The sequence below is a fragment of the Herpailurus yagouaroundi genome, unplaced genomic scaffold (assembly GCF_014898765.1).
Source record: "Herpailurus yagouaroundi ecotype Mexico unplaced genomic scaffold, PumYag 162, whole genome shotgun sequence".
Taxonomy (NCBI): Eukaryota; Metazoa; Chordata; class Mammalia; order Carnivora; family Felidae; genus Herpailurus; species Herpailurus yagouaroundi.
In genome coordinates this window covers 66,584,390-66,599,885 of record NW_024412403.1, presented here as the reverse complement: position 1 = coordinate 66,599,885, position 15,496 = coordinate 66,584,390, and the positions used below count along the sequence as shown (strand labels likewise).

The 15,496-nt window shown below is 39.4% G+C and overlaps 1 protein-coding gene and 1 non-coding gene across 8 annotated transcripts in view; both read right to left on the bottom strand.

Moving 5' to 3' along the window:
• Nucleotides 1-1,498: 1,498 nt before the first annotated feature.
• CFAP91 (cilia and flagella associated protein 91) overlaps nt 1,499-15,496 on the bottom strand; it is a 91,374-nt gene continuing 77,376 nt past the window's right edge. For all 7 annotated transcript variants that reach the window (XM_040484603.1, XM_040484602.1, XM_040484601.1 and 4 more), the window contains 2 exons: nt 3,089-3,250; nt 1,499-1,917 (listed from right to left, as the gene is read on the bottom strand). In XM_040484603.1, coding sequence (XP_040340537.1) covers nt 3,090-3,250 — 161 coding nt within the window. In that variant the 3' untranslated portion in view covers nt 1,499-1,917; nt 3,089. The remainder of the gene's footprint in view (nt 1,918-3,088; nt 3,251-15,496) is intronic.
• Nucleotides 11,892-12,025, bottom strand: LOC121036558 (small nucleolar RNA SNORA70). Its single transcript, XR_005793388.1, has one exon. It is a non-coding gene; the product is annotated as a small nucleolar RNA SNORA70 (small nucleolar RNA).

Sequence of the window (15,496 nt, the reverse complement as noted above, 5' to 3'; positions counted from 1 at the left end):
TAATAATTCCTTCTTCATTTCATCTCCCTTCAATATTTTACTATATCAGCGGTCAGGAGTAACCAAGTCACTCCTTCAATACTTTGTTTAGAAGTCTTCTTAGCTAACTATCCAATTTCATAGCTCACAAGTTCTACCTCCCACAAAACACTACAACAAAGTTCAGCCAAGTTCTTTGCCACTTTATAAATGATTGTGTTCCATCTAGTTTCCAGTAACACGTTCCCTATTTCTGTCTGACACCTTACCAGAATTGCCCTTAATATCCATATTTCTAGTATATACTGCACAACTCTCCTGCCTCTGGCCATTCTCTAGTTTCAAAGCTGCTTCCACATTGTTGAACTATTTGTTACAGCAGCTTTCCACTCCTGGCACCAAAATCTGTCTTAGATCAGGTTGCCATAACAACATAGACTGGGTGGCTAAAACAATAGAAATTTATTTTCTCACAATTCTGGAGGCTAGAAGTCCATTGTAGTAAGCACAGTTATTTTTAAATCTAATAATTCCAATAGTTTAGATCCCTTTAGGTTTGTTTCTATTACCTGTAATTTCTGCTACTGCTTGTTCTCATGTACCTGGATATCCTTGATCATACTCTGGAAATTGTATATAAAAACCTGTTTTTGAAAAGAGGTCTAGGATGATGTCATCTTTCTACAAAGAGAATTTAAGTTTTGTTTCTGACAAGTTTTCTGAAGCAACAGGAATCAATGATCTCTTTAATTCAATTTCTGCAACTGAGATTTTTTTGGAGCATTCAGATGACTGGAAGCTAAACTGTAGTCTTTGTGAGGGACAGTTATTTCCAATTAATCCTTACTACTGGCACACAGCCTTTTAGAGTCCAACCTAAATGGAAGAGGCTTACCAGGGCCTCCAGTATGACTCCAGTTTTTGTCCCCTTAGTTTTACAAAGCTGGGGAAAGATTCACTCAGCTTTTCAGCCAAATTTTCTAGAATTTGCACATTCCCTCAGGGGAGAAAAAAAAAGTGGCTCTAAATGCCAGAACCAACTCTCTGAATTTTGCTCCTAGATATTTGCCCAGCAATTCCTCACTATTAGGTCTCCATTGTTTTCAAGCTAATTAAAAATATTTTTAACTCAACAGTCCACGCCTACATCCTTAAGCATTATTAAATAATCTCACATCTGTCCTTCCCTCCTTCTGACAGAGAAGGGAGAGAGAGTAATACATACTATGGGGGCAACTAAACATCATGTTCCAAACATTGTTTTAAGTTTGTTTTTGAGAGGGGGGGGAGGGAAAGAGAGAAAGAGAGACTGAGCACAAATAGAGGAGGGGCAGATAGAGAATCCCAAGTGGGCTCCTCACCGTCAGTGCCGAGCCTAATGCAGGGCTTGAAATCACGAACTGCGAGATCATGACCTGAGCCGAAATCAAGAGTCCAATACTTAACCGACTGAGCCACCACATGCCCCTTTGTTCTAAACATGTAATAAAGCAGTAAAGAGATCCTTTATACTCAGAAGTAAATGCACACATATTTAATTTAAATTATGTAAATTATTAATAATATTTAATTTACATGTAAGAAAAATGACTATCCAAACATTAAGGGTAATTGTATCACAATAATAAGATAGGCAAAATGCTATGGTCCTTGAATTTATATTATATAGATGTATGGATAACATTCCATGTAAATACATGGTTTATATCTTCAGTGATTTCAGAGGTTATTTCATTATTAATTAAAAACAAAAGGTTTTCTGCTATAATTTACAGCCATAGCTAGGTATTTAAGAGTCCTTTATCTGCTTTCTGTCTGCTTTCATTCTTAACTGCCCCCTCATCTCAACATTCCTTCCATGATCCTCATTGGTTGAAACTTCAGGTCCCAATAGATTCCCCTGCAGATGGTCTGTTGGTCACGTAAGTGCAGGCAAACCTGTAGTGAAGGGAATTATTATATAAGATTATGTTAGTGGCAGAGCTGGCCAACACTCAAACCTTCTGGACGCCAGGCTCAAATGTGCCCCTAAGCCTTGTGCCTTCCCTATCCTGACAGCATGCCCTCAGGCCAAAGTAGCAGATGACATGCTTCCATCAGAGGAGGGTTGAAGAAGGTATAGGCAAAGGGTTCACTTCCTTTCTTATAAAAATTCTCATGAGAATTTTACTTTCAACTGACTCTCTAACACTTCTCCTAGTAATTCGGTAAGACAGTTTGTCTCAAATATGTTACTAAGTAACACTGCTTGACCCCTGATTGGTAACTAGCATCTAACTGGAAGGAATTATAAATGAACTATTAATACCTAATAGGAAACCACAGGTTTGTGTGCTGACTTCTTTGACTAGATGAATCCATCAGGTGGACCCTAGAAACTATGCCTATGGAATCGTTACAAGATATACTGGCCCCTGAGGCACGTAAACCAGGCAGGTCCTGCACCTACCCAATGTGAATTTCTTTTCCTTGCACCTGAGCTTTGTAAGCAGGGGACTAAAGAAAATAGCTAGTGTTCTTCTATGTGGATTTGGCAAGAGCTTCCATAGGAAGAGAAATACCGGATGCTGCCCTGCTTGAAGCTGTGGTTCCTGTCTTGCATCTTTCTGGATAGATAGATACTCAAATCGTATCAAACGATTGCCTTGTGACTAGGAATGCTTAGTTGAGCCTAGACCAACTCCTGGTGGGCTAGAATTGGGCAGGCTCTGCCTAATGCTATGCTTACAACTAGCATGATAGGATAGGTAGTTTGTCTACTCCATAAGGGTTTTTTTTTTGTGTGTGTGTGTTTGTTTTTTTACACAGACACATTTTACAGCTTATTTATGATGGAATACCATCATATACTATGAGGACTCAAAAAATAAAACAGAATCCTCTTTTCTGGTCACAAGAGTCCAGTTGCAATAATATCAACTCTATTCTCTAATAATTTCAATAGCAGATTCCATAACCTAGATGGAATGGGCCAATTAAAATGGGAGTGTTTCACTTTCTTAAACAGAGGACAATCTTTCCACATTACAGTTTTTAGAGTATAGCAGAAAGCTGAATGATGCTGCCTCTCCTCCTCTCTGCTTCCTTTCAGATGAAAAATCAAACTCACCTTAGTTGTTTTTCTCATTTTGAGTTTCTTCCTCTAGTAACTGGTCAGTGTCTGAGACCTCGTCTTGCTGTTGCTCAACAAAATTCTTTTTGAGCATGGCTTCTGTGTGTCTGTGGATGATCTGATGGGCTGCAAGGATATGCTTCTGCTGTGCGTTCCTCACTGTACCAAAGTGACAAAAATTTTTACTCAGAAAATCTGAACAAAATCATTCCCAGAGACTTTCAAGAAGGCAGTGACAGAAATGACAATTTTGTAAACCACATATTCCCTTACTTAAGGCTGATTGGATTAAGTGAAAATTAACTGCTGTTTTAGAAGTATACCTTCTATAGGTAACCTGACCCAAAGTTTATTTATTTAAAGTTTATTTATTTTGAGAGAGAGAGAACACAGCATGAGTGGAGGAAGGGCAGAGAGAGAATGAGAGAATCCCATGCAGGCTCTGCACTGACAGCACATGGAGCCTGACGCAGGGCTTGATCTCGCAAATGGCAAGATCATGACATGGGCCGAAATCAAGAGTCAGACGCTTAACCGACTGAGCTACCCAGATGCTCCAAGATCCAAAGTTTATTATTGCTGCCCCTCTGTACCCACCCTCCAGTTCAGTCTCACCATATCCCTCCCCACCAGGCTTGCCTCTATTCCCTTCCTCCTCAGCTTCGCTTATCTGGAATATCTGTGCTCCAAATCCAACCCTTTCTTCAAAGCCCAACTCAGGTCCCAGCTCCTCCAGAAGTCTCCTCTGACTGCCAGCCACGTTGAGTTTATACAAATCATGCAGCACTGAAGCACTTGATGTGAGTTCCATTTTGTCTTTTAACTAGATTGTAAATGACTTAGAGGTAGAGCACTTGTCTCATACTTCTCTCTGAACTTTTGTTCCTAATATGGGGGATACCTGTTGAGTGACGATGAGTTTCTAAGCCCGTGGCTATATAAGGCGGTCCCAGCTCCATATCTTAAGAATATTTATTATTAAGAATTAGTACATTAAGCATCCCATTTCCCTTAGATGCCAGGCATTGTTTTAAACAGTTGGCATATATTGATTTAAACCACCGCACAACCCTAAAAGAGAGTATTATTAATATCCCCATTTACAGATGAGGAAGCTGAGACACAGAGAGATTAGGTAATTTATCCCAAATCCTACAGCTAGTGAAGGACAGTAAGAAGTACTGTGGATTCTGTGCTATGCAGGTATCAGTGAGTTTACATAGGATAAATCACATAGCAACTTACCCTTCACAGTACTATGGTTGAAAGAATGGGTACTTTGGAGTCACACAGACCATTGTTCAAATCTGTAAGTCATATAATGTCTCTAAGCACTAATTTCTATAATTGAAAAATGAGAATACACCTACAGCTACTGTAGGTGTAAGAAACTGAGATAAGTCACTTAAATAATTAAGCTTCTTTCCCTCAGAGCCTGGAGAAGCTAGGGGAGAGTCACAAACTAGTAACTATTAAACACACTATTTCCCTGCCTCTTTCAATTCCCTCAGGTAGAATTGACTTGAAGCAGGCTGACCTTTGGACCTAGGAAAAATAAAAAGGAGTTGCATATTTTCTTAAAGATCTAGAAAACACATGATCCCTTCTATCAGGTGACACAGAAATATTACTTTATCTGAAAATGAAATATTGTTATCATCACTATTCTACACGGTTGACAGGAATATGAATTAGAACAATCTTTTTGTGGGGGCAATTTGGTAGTATCTAGCAAAATTAAAATGCACATATCCTATTTCCAGTGCTGTACTGCTAGGAATTTACTGTCAGAAGCATGACCAGGATTTATGTAAAATATGTTGATTATAGCACTGCTCGTATAGGAAAACACAGTGAAACAAACTAAATGTTTATCACAGAGGGTCCTGGTTTAAAAATTATAGTACAATTATGTAATGGGAAAATAAGATATTTTCTTGTTCTCTTCAAATGCATTAGCACTCCACCATTCCTTTATCCCCATTAGGTGATATGAAATGTTATACCAAAACCTGTACAGAATTTTCCTACACAACACAGAAACATTTGGAGGTGTTATTTCACTTCTTTTTTTTCATTTTTTTGACTGTAAATATTTGAGGCTTACAAAGATCATTTTACCTTTTTTAAAAAATTCCACCATAATTAATATAGTATTACATTAGTTTCAGGTGTACAATATAGTAATTCAACAATCCTATACATTACTCAGTGCTCATCACGTCATGTACTCTCAATCCCCTTCACCTATTTCACCCATTTGCTCACTAACCTCCCAACTGGTAACCATCAGTTATCTATATTTAGAAATCCATTTACTTCTTTTTTCCTTTGTTCATTTGTTCTGTTCTAATGTAACATATGGTGTTGGTCTTTCTCTGGCTGACATATATCACTTAGCATTATCCCCTTTAGACCATCCATGTTGTTGCAAAATTTCATTCTTTTTTATGGCTGGGTAATATTCCATTGTGGGTATACACCATATCTTCTTTATTCATCTATCGATGGACACTTGGGCTGCTTCCATAATTTGGTTATTGTAAATAAGGCTGCAATAAACATAGGGGTGCATATATCTTTTCAAATGAGTGCTTTCATATCCTTTGGGTAAATTCTCAGTAGTGGAATTACTGGATCATATGGTAATTTTTTTTTTATTTTTTTGAGGAACCTCCATACTGTCCTCTACAGTGGCTATACCAATTTGCATTCCCATCAACAGTACAAGAGGGTTCATTTTTCTCCACATCCTTGCAAACACTTGTTTCTTGTTTTTTGTTTTTGTTTGTTTTTTAGCCATTCTGACTGGTATGAGGGGATATTTCACCATGGTTTTAATTGCATTTCCAAGATGATTAGTGATGTGAGCATCTTCATGTGTCAATTGACCAACTGTGTATCTTCTTTGGAGAAATGTCTGTTCATGTCTTCTGCCATTTTAAAATTGGATTGTTTTTTGGTGTTGAGTTGTAAAAGTTCTTTAGATATTTTGGATACTAAACCTTTATCAGATATGTTATTTGCAAATATCTTCTCCCATTCAGTTGGTTGGCTTTTAGTTTTGTTGAATATTTCCTTTATGGTGCAGATTTTTTTTTTTTTTTTGATGTAGTCCCAGTAGTTTATTTTTGCTTTTATTTTCTTTGCCTCAGAAGACATATTTAGAAAAATGTTGCTTTGGATGATGTCAGAGAAATTGCTCCCTGTGCTCTCTTCTAGAATTTTTATGGGTTTAGGTCTCACATTTGGGTCCTTAATCCATTTTGAGTGTATTTTTCTATATGGTGTAAGAAAGTGATCTAGTTTCATTCTTTTGCATGTAGCCATCCAGTTTTCCCAGCACCATTTGTTGAAGAGACTTTTTCTTGCCTCCTTTATAAAAAATTAGTTAACCATATAATCATGGGTTTACTTCTGGGCTCTTGATTCTGCTCCATTGATCTATGGGTCTGTTTTTTTTGTGCCAGTAACTGACAGTTTTGGGTATCCTGAAATCCGGGATTGTGATACCTCCAGTTTTATTCTTTTTCAAGACTGCCTTGGCCATTCAGGGTCTTTTGTGGTTCCATACAAATTTCAGGATTACTTGTTCTACTTATGTGAAAAATGCGATTGGTATTTTGATAGGGATTGCATCAAATATGTAGATTGTTTTGTGTAGTGTGGACATTTTAACAATATTTGTTCTCTCAACCTATGAACATGGGATGTCTTTCCATTTCTTTGTGTCTTCTTCAATTTCTTTCATCAATGTTTTAAGGTGTTTAGGGTATAGGTATTTCACCTCCTTAGTTAAGTTTATTGCTAGATTTTTAATTCTTTTTGGTGCAATTGTAAATGGGATTTTCTTAATTTTTCTTTCTGCTACTTCATTTTTAATAAATATAAAATAATATATTGGGTTTGTATCCTGCAACCTTACCAAATTCATTTATCAGATGTATAGGTTTTTGGTGGAGTCTTCAGGCTTTTCTTTATATATTATCATGTCACCTGCAAAAGAAAGTTTTTCTTCTTCTTACTAATTTGGATGCCTTTTCTTTTATTGTCTGACTGCTTGTGGCTAGGACTTCTAGTACTATGTTGAATAAAACTGGTGAAAGTGGACATCCTTGTCTTATTCCTGAATTTATGGGAAAGCTCTCAGTTTTATACCACTAAGTATGTCAGCTGTGGATTTTTCATACATGGCCTTTACTATGTTGAGGTATGTTTCCACCCAACCTACTTTGTTGAGGGTTTTTATCATGAATGAATGCCCTACTTCATCAAATGCTTTTTCTGCATCTATTGAAATTATCATATGGCTTTTATACTTTTTCTTGTTGATGGGATGTATCACATTAATTGATTTGCAAATACCAAACCACCACCAAAAAGAAATCCTACTTGATCATGATGAATTTTTTTTTTTAATTTTTTTTTTCAACGTTTATTTTATTTTTGGGACAGAGAGAGACAGAGCATGAACGGGCGAGGGGCAGAGAGAGAGGGAGACACAGAATCGGAAACAGGCTCCAGGCTCTGAGCCATCAGCCCAGAGCCCGACACGGGGCTCGAACTCACGGACCACAAGATCGTGACCTGGCTGAAGTCGGACGCTTAACCGACTGTGCCACCCAGGCGCCCCCCTTTTTTTTTTTTTTTTTAAATTTTTTTTTTCACCGTTATTTTATTTTTGGGACAGAGACAGAGCATGAACGGGCGAGGGGCAGAGAGAGAGGGAGACACAGAATCGGAAACAGGCTCCAGGCTCTGAGCCATCAGCCCAGAGCCCGGATCATGATGAATTTTTAATGTGTCGTTGGATTTGGTTTGCTAATATTTTCTTGAGGACTTTTGCATCTATGTTCATCAGAGATATTGGCCTGTAGTTCTCTTGTTTTGTAGTGTCTTTATCTGGTTTTGGTATCAGGGTACAGCTGGCCTCATAGATTCCTTCCTCTTCTATTTTTTGGAATAGTTTGAGAAAATAGGTATTAACACTTATTTAAATGTTTGCTAGAATTCACCTGTGAAGCCATCTTGTCCTAAACTTTTGTTTGTTGTGGGCTTGTTTGTTTTTATTACTGACTCAATCTACCATGCTGGTGATTAGTCTGTTCAAATTTTTCTTCCTGATCTAGTTTGGGAAGTTTATATATTTCTCAGAATTTATCCATTTCTATGTTGTCCAGTTTGTTGCCATATAATTTTTCATAATATTCTCCTAACTCTTGGTATTTCAGTTGTTATTTCTCTTTTCTGATTTTGAGTCCCCCAGCCACCTTTTTTTTAAGAGAGTGTGGGGAAAGAAGAAAGAGAGAAGGGGAGAGAGGAAATCTTAAGCAGACTCCATGCACAGGGCAGAGCTCAACACATGGCTAGATCTCATGACCCTGAGATCATAACCTGAACCAAAATCAAGAGTTGGATGCTTCACCAACTAAGCCACCCATGTGCACCATTCTCTCTCTCTCTCTCTCTCTCTTTTTTTTTTTGTTGATGAGTCTGGCTAAAAGTTTATCAATTTTTTTTAATCTTTTCAAAGAACAAGCTCCTGATTTCCTTGATTTCTTCTTTTTTAAAAAAAAATTTTTTTTTTCAACGTTTATTTATTTTTGGGACAGAGAGAGACAGAGCATGAACGGGGGAGGGGCAGAGAGAGAGGGAGACACAGAATCGGAAACAGGCTCCAGGCTCTGAGCCATCAGCCCAGAGCCCGATGCGGGGCTCGAACTCACGGACCGCGAGATCATGACCTGGCTGAAGTCGGACGCTTAACCGACTGCGCCACCCAGGCGCCCCCCTTGATTTCTTCTTTAATCTTTATTATTTCCTTCTGTCTGCTGGTTTTGAGTTTTGTTTGTTGTTATTTTTCTAGGTGTAAGGTTAGGTTGAGATTTTGTTGCTTCTTGAGGTAGGCCTGTGTTGCTATAGTCTTCCTTCTTAGAACAGCATTTCCTGAATCCCAATGATTTGGGGTCATTGTGTTTTCATTTCCATTTGTCTCCATGTAGTTTTTAATTTCTTGGCTGATCCATTCATTGTTCAGTAGCATGTTATTTAACCTCTGTCTAGGTGTTCTTTCCAGGTTTTTTCTTGTGATTGATTTCTAGTTTCATAACATTGTAGTTGGACTAGAAGTATGACTTCAAACTTTTTGAATTTTTAAAATTATTTTGTGGCTTAACATGTAATCTATTCTGGACAATGTTCCATGTACACTCGAACGTGTATTCCGCTGTTTTTTTTTTTTTTTTAATTTTTTTCAACGTTTTTTATTTATTTTTGGGACAGAGAGAGACACAGCATGAACAGGGGAGAGGCAGAGAGAGAGGGAGACACAGAATCGGAAACAGGCTCCAGGCTCCGAGCCATCAGCCCAGAGCCCGACGCGGGGCTCGAACTCACGGACCGCGAGATCGTGACCTGGCTGAAGTCGGATGCTTAACCGACTGCGCCACCCAGGTGCCCTGTATTCCGCTGTTTTAAGATGAAAAGTTCTGAGTGTCTCTTAGATCCATTTGGCCCAATGTATCATCCAAAGCCCCTGTTTCCTTACTGATTTTGTTTGATGATCTATCCATTGTTGTAAGTGGGGTGTTAAAGTCCCCTACTATTATTTTATTACTATTGATTACTTCCTTTATGTGTCTTAATAGCTTCTTCACATATTTGAGTGCTCTCATGCTGGGTATAGAACTATTTACAATCGTTGTATCTTCTTGTTGGATTATCCCCTTTATGATTATGTAGTGTCTTTCTTTGTAGCTTGTTATAGTATTTGTTTAAACATTTTTTTAATGTTTATTTATTTTTGAGAGACACAGAGAGACAGAGCATGAGTGGGGGAAGAGCAGGGACAGAGGGAGACACAGAATCCAAAGCAGGTTCCAGGCTCTGAGCTGTCAGAACAGAGCCCAATGCAGGGCTTGAACCCATGAACTGTGAGATCATGACCTGAGCCAAAGTTGGATTCTTTGGCTGGACACCCAGGTGCCCTGGTCTTTCTTTGAAAGTCTTTTTGTCTGATACAAATACTACTAACCTTTCTTTTTACTTCCATTTGCTTGATAAATGTTTTTCCATACTTTCACTTTCAATCTGCGTATATCTTTAAGTCTGAAATGAGTCTCTTGTAGGCAGCATATAGATGGGCCTTTTTTTTTTTTAAAGCTATTTGTTTATTTATGTAATCTCTATACCCAATGTGGGGCTCAATCTTGTTTCTTTACCCATTCCATCACCCTTTTGATTGGAATATTTAGTCCATTTACATTCAAAGTAATTATGGATAAGTATGTACTTATTTCCATTTGTTACTTGTTTACAGTTATTTTTATTGTTCTTCTCTGTTCCTTTTTTTTTTTTACTCTCTTCTCTCATGGTTTGCTGATTTTCTTTAGAGATGTACTTAGATTCCTTTCTCTTTATTTTTTGCATATTACTTTTTTTTTATTAAAACATTTTTTAAAATGTTTATTCATTCTTGAGAGAGACAGAGCATGAATGGGGGAAAGGCAGAGAGAGAGAGAGAGAGAGAGAGAGAGAGAGAGAGAGAGACAGGATATGAAGCAGGATCCAGGCTCTGAGCCACCAGCACAGAGCCCGACATGGGGCTTAAACTCAAAAACTGAGATCATGACCTGAGTCATGACCTGAGTCAGATGCCTAGCTGAGCCTGAGCATGCCTGAGCTGACCTGAGCATGCCTGAGCTGACTGAGCCACCCAGGTGCCCCTCTATTACGGATTTTTGATTTGTTGTTACCATTAGGTTGATATACAACATCTATGCATATAACACTCCATATTAAATTGATGGTTACTTAAGTTTGAACCCATTCTAAAAGCATTCTAAAAGCACTCCTCCTCCCCCTGCATCATAGGTATATGGTGTCATGTTTTATGTCTGTGAGTCCTTTGACTGATTTTTATAGATGTACTTAATTTTACTGCTTTTGTGCTTCCTACTTTTCTTACTCTTGCTTATGGTGTTTGCTTTCCACTCAAGGAGTCCTTTTTAACGTTTATTTGTCCAGGAAACTCTCTCTCCTATTGTGAATAAAATCCTTGATGGATACAGTATTCTTGGTTCCAGTTTTCTTTCATTCAGCATTTTTCTTATATCATGCCTCCCTTCCGGCCCTTCTTCTGCTGAAAAATTAACTCATATCCCTATTTGATTTCCCTTATATGTAACTGTTTTCTTTTGCTGCTTTATCACTACTTTTTGCATTTTAATTTTTATGTGTTGACGGTCTTTGGGTTGATTTTTGGGGGGAGCTCTATATGCCTCCTGAATTTTTGTTTCCTTCCCCAGATTCAGGAAGTTTTGAGCTATTATTTCTTCAAATAACATTTTCTTCTCCCACCCCCTTTTCTCTGACTTCTCCTTCTTGTATCTCTATAATGTGAATATTATGTTTGGTGGTGTGGCTGAGTTCCCTTAACCTATATTCATTTTTTATCACTCTTTTTTCTCTTTCCTGTTCAGTTTGCTTGCTTTTCATTACTCTGACCTCCAGACCACTAATCTGTTCTTCTGCTTCCTCTAGTCCACTATTTTTCCCCTCTAGTGTACTTTTTATTTCAGTTATTGAGTTCTTCATCTCTGGTTCTTTTTTATATTTTCTCTCCTTGAGGTCCTCCACTCCACTGTGTACCTTTATGACCATTAATTTATTTTTGACAAGTAGTAGGATTTATTGGTGGGCATGAATAAGGAGAGGGCAGTGCTGAGGTTCTCAAGAGTGCTGAGTCTACCATTTTCCCAGGGGCCAAAATTTGGGATGTATTTGATGCTAAAGCCATCTGAGATGTCTTGAAGGTCCCTTAGGGCCACCCATACAATCAACAGGCTATGTAATCACACACTGCCAAGGAGGTACTCTTTGCAGCCATTGTACACTGGGCTCCCATGGGAAAAGAGCACATTATGACCATTACTTTTTTTTTTAATATATGAAATTTATTGTCAAATTGGTTTCCATACAACACCCAGTGCTCATCCCAAAAGATGCCCTCTTCAATGCCCATCACCTACCTTCCCCTCCCTCCTACCCCCCATCAGCCCTCAGTTTGTTCTCAATTTTTAAGAGTCTCTTATGCTTTGGCTCTAACCTCTTTTTTTTTTTTTTTTTTTTCCTTCCCCTCCCCCATGGGTTTCTGTTAAGTTTCTCAGGATCCACATAAGAGTGAAACCATATGGTATCTGTCTTTCTCTGTATGGCTTATTTCACTTAACATCACACTTGCCAGTTCCATCCACGTTGCTACAAAGGGCCATATTTCATTCTTTCTCATGGCCACGTAGTACTCCATTGTGTATATAAACCACAATTTCTTTATCCATTCATCAGTTGATGGACACTTAGGCTCTTTCCACAATTTGGCTATTGTTGAGAGTGCTGCTATAAACATTGGGGTCCAAGTGCCCCTATGCATCAGTACTCCTGTATCCCTTGGGTAAATTCCTAGCAGTGCTATTGCTGGGTCATAGGGTAGGTCTATTTTTAATTTTCTGAGGAACCTCCACACTGTTTTCCAGAGCGGCTGCACCAGTTTGCATTCCCACCAACAGTGCAAGAGGGTTCCCGTTTCTCCACATCCTCTCCAGCATCTATAGTCTCCTGATTTGTCCATTTTGGCCACTCTGACTGGCGTGAGGTGATATCTGAGTGTGGTTTTGATTTGTATTTCCCTGATAAGGAGCGACGTTGAGCATCTCTTCATGTGCCTGCTGGCCATCCAGATGTCTTCTTTAGAGAAGTGTCTATTCATGTTTTCTGCCCATTTCTTCACTGGGTTATTTGTTTTTCAGGTGTGGAGTTTGGTGAGCTCTTTATAGATTTTGGATACTAGCCCTTTGTTCGATATGTCATTTGCAAATATCTTTTCCCATTCCGTTGGTTGCCTTTTCGTTTTGTTGGTTGTTTCCTTTGCTGTGCAGAAGCTTTTTATCTTCATGAGGTCCCAATAGTTCATTTTTGCTTTTAATTCCCTTGCCTTTGGAGATGTGTCGAGTAAGAAATTGCTACAGCTGAGGTCAGAGAGGTCTTTTCCTGCTTTCTCCTCTAAGGTTTTGATGGTTTCCTGTCTCACATTCAGGTCCTTTATCCATTTTGAGTTTATTTTTGTGAATGGTGTAAGAAAGTGGTCTAGTTTCATTCTTCTGCATGTTGCTGTCCAGTTCTCCCAGCACCACTTGTTAAAGAGACTGTCTTTTTCCATTGGATATTCTTTCCTGCTTTGTCAAAGATTAGTTGGCCATACTTTTGTGGGTCTAGTTCTGGGGTTTCTATTCTATTCCATTGGTATGACCATTACTTTTAATTGTCTATCAGTCATATTGCTTTTCACCCTTTCCTTTAGCTCACTTGCTGTGATTTTGTCCTGTTCTTTCATTTGGGATATATTCTTTTATCTCCTCATTTTGTCTAACTCTGTGTTTCTCTGTGTTAGGAAAGTCAGCTGTATCTCCTGCTCTTGAAAGTAGTGGCCTTACAAAGAAGAAGCCCTATAGTGCCCTGCAGTGCAATTGTCCCATGTTCACCAGAACCTGGTGCTTCAGGGGTATCTCCTTTGTGTGTTGCATGTGCCCTACTTTTGTGTCTGAGTCATGTTTGCCTCTAGTCCAGTCATCTGCAATGGCTCTTTTTGCCTGTTGTGGGCAGGGTTTGGTCCCTCTGTTGTAATTTGGCCAGTCTGATGTTGCTTTGGGCTTGATTTGGGTCAGCTCAGATGTTTGCTGGAGCTGCAGGGTGCTCTCTCTGGGTTGACCCCTGGGGGGGTTTTGTTGGGTGGGTGAGGCCTGCAGTCAGACCACATCTGCCCATTGCTGGGTCCACAATTGAATTGGTGTGTGTGTGGTCATCTTCCCCTCTCTCTGGAGTAGGAGTCAGGCGAGCAGTGCTAGCCCATTGGGGCTGCTTGTACAATGCCAGGTTTGTGGCATTACTCTCGATGGACTCCTGCTGAGTGAAACAGTTAGGAGAAGGTGAATCCACAGGAAAACACAGGGGTGGGGTATGTTGTTAGCAAGCTAAGTGAAGAGTGTGTATGCTGTCCTGGTCCTTATAGGTGTCCATTTATTGAGGAAGGGAATGATTGAGGGAGGGAAATGGCACCCGTCAGCTCTTTTGTTTTCGGATCCTAAAGATCCTTGCCCCCAGCACATGTTCTGAGATTAGTAAATCAATCTTCCCATACATTCAGACTGCTGCTTCTTTTTTTTTTTTTTAATTTTTTTTTTCCAACGTTTATTTATTTTTGGGACAGAGAGAGACAGAGCATGAACGGGGGAGGGGCAGAGAGAGAGGGAGACACAGAATTGGAAACAGGCTCCAGGCTCTGAGCCATCAGCCCAGAGCCTGACACGGGGCTCGAACTCACGGACTGCGAGATCGTGACCTGGCTGAAGTCGGACGCTTAACCGACTGCGCCACCCAGGCGCCCCAGACTGCTGCTTCTATGCTGTATCTCAGTGGGGCTGTATGTTATGCTGTCTCTTTAAGGGTGGAGACTATTTCCTATTGCTCTCTGGCTCTCCTAGAACTAAGCCACTGATTTTTAAAGGTGTTGAGCCCTATTGATTATAAAATGTGTGAAGTTAAGCCCTTCTGGTTTTCAAAGTCAAATGTTACAGGGATTCATTTTCCCACTGTGGGTCTCCCTTCCCTAGGGCACCTGGTATGGGGTCTGCTCCTCTCCTTTCTGCACATTTGCAGTGTCTCGCCTATGGACAGTCTCATGGGTCAGTTTGGTTCCTGACCATGTCTCCACCCTTTCTACCATTTTTGATGTGGTCTCTTCTCCACATTTACCTGTGGAGAGTCTGTTCTGTCAGTTTTCAGGTCATTTTCTGGGTTATTTACACTGATGGGTGTGTTATCTAGGTGTATCTGTGGGACAGGGTGAGCTTAGGATCTTCCTACCTAGTCATCTTCCCTGTAAGTCATTTCAGATAAATACATGTCTGGTTGCACCCCTCTCTGATAAACTGGCACCAATAGTCTAAAAGCTCCAGAAGAGTATTCTCTTTGTAAGACAAAATTTTTTCCCCTTCTCTATTGACTACAAGCATCAATCTTCAAAACATGCCTCTTTTGACAAATAATAAGATATTTATACTTGGACACAGTCCTGGAAAAAAAGAGAAGACATCTGTAGTACAGGCAGAGCAGCAGAGTAGATTTAGGACCTTCAAGCATCCCAATTTTCCAATTCCAACCTTGCATGTGTCCCACCTGCAAATGGCTACTACAGTTTGAAAATCCCATATTGTCAGCATTTGCTTTATGTTTAAATTTATTTATTTTTTAAAATTTTTTAATGTTTTATTTTTGAGAGAGAGAGACAGAGTATGAGCAGGGGAGGGGCAAGAGAGAAAGGGAGACGCAGGGCTCAAACTTGCGGACTGT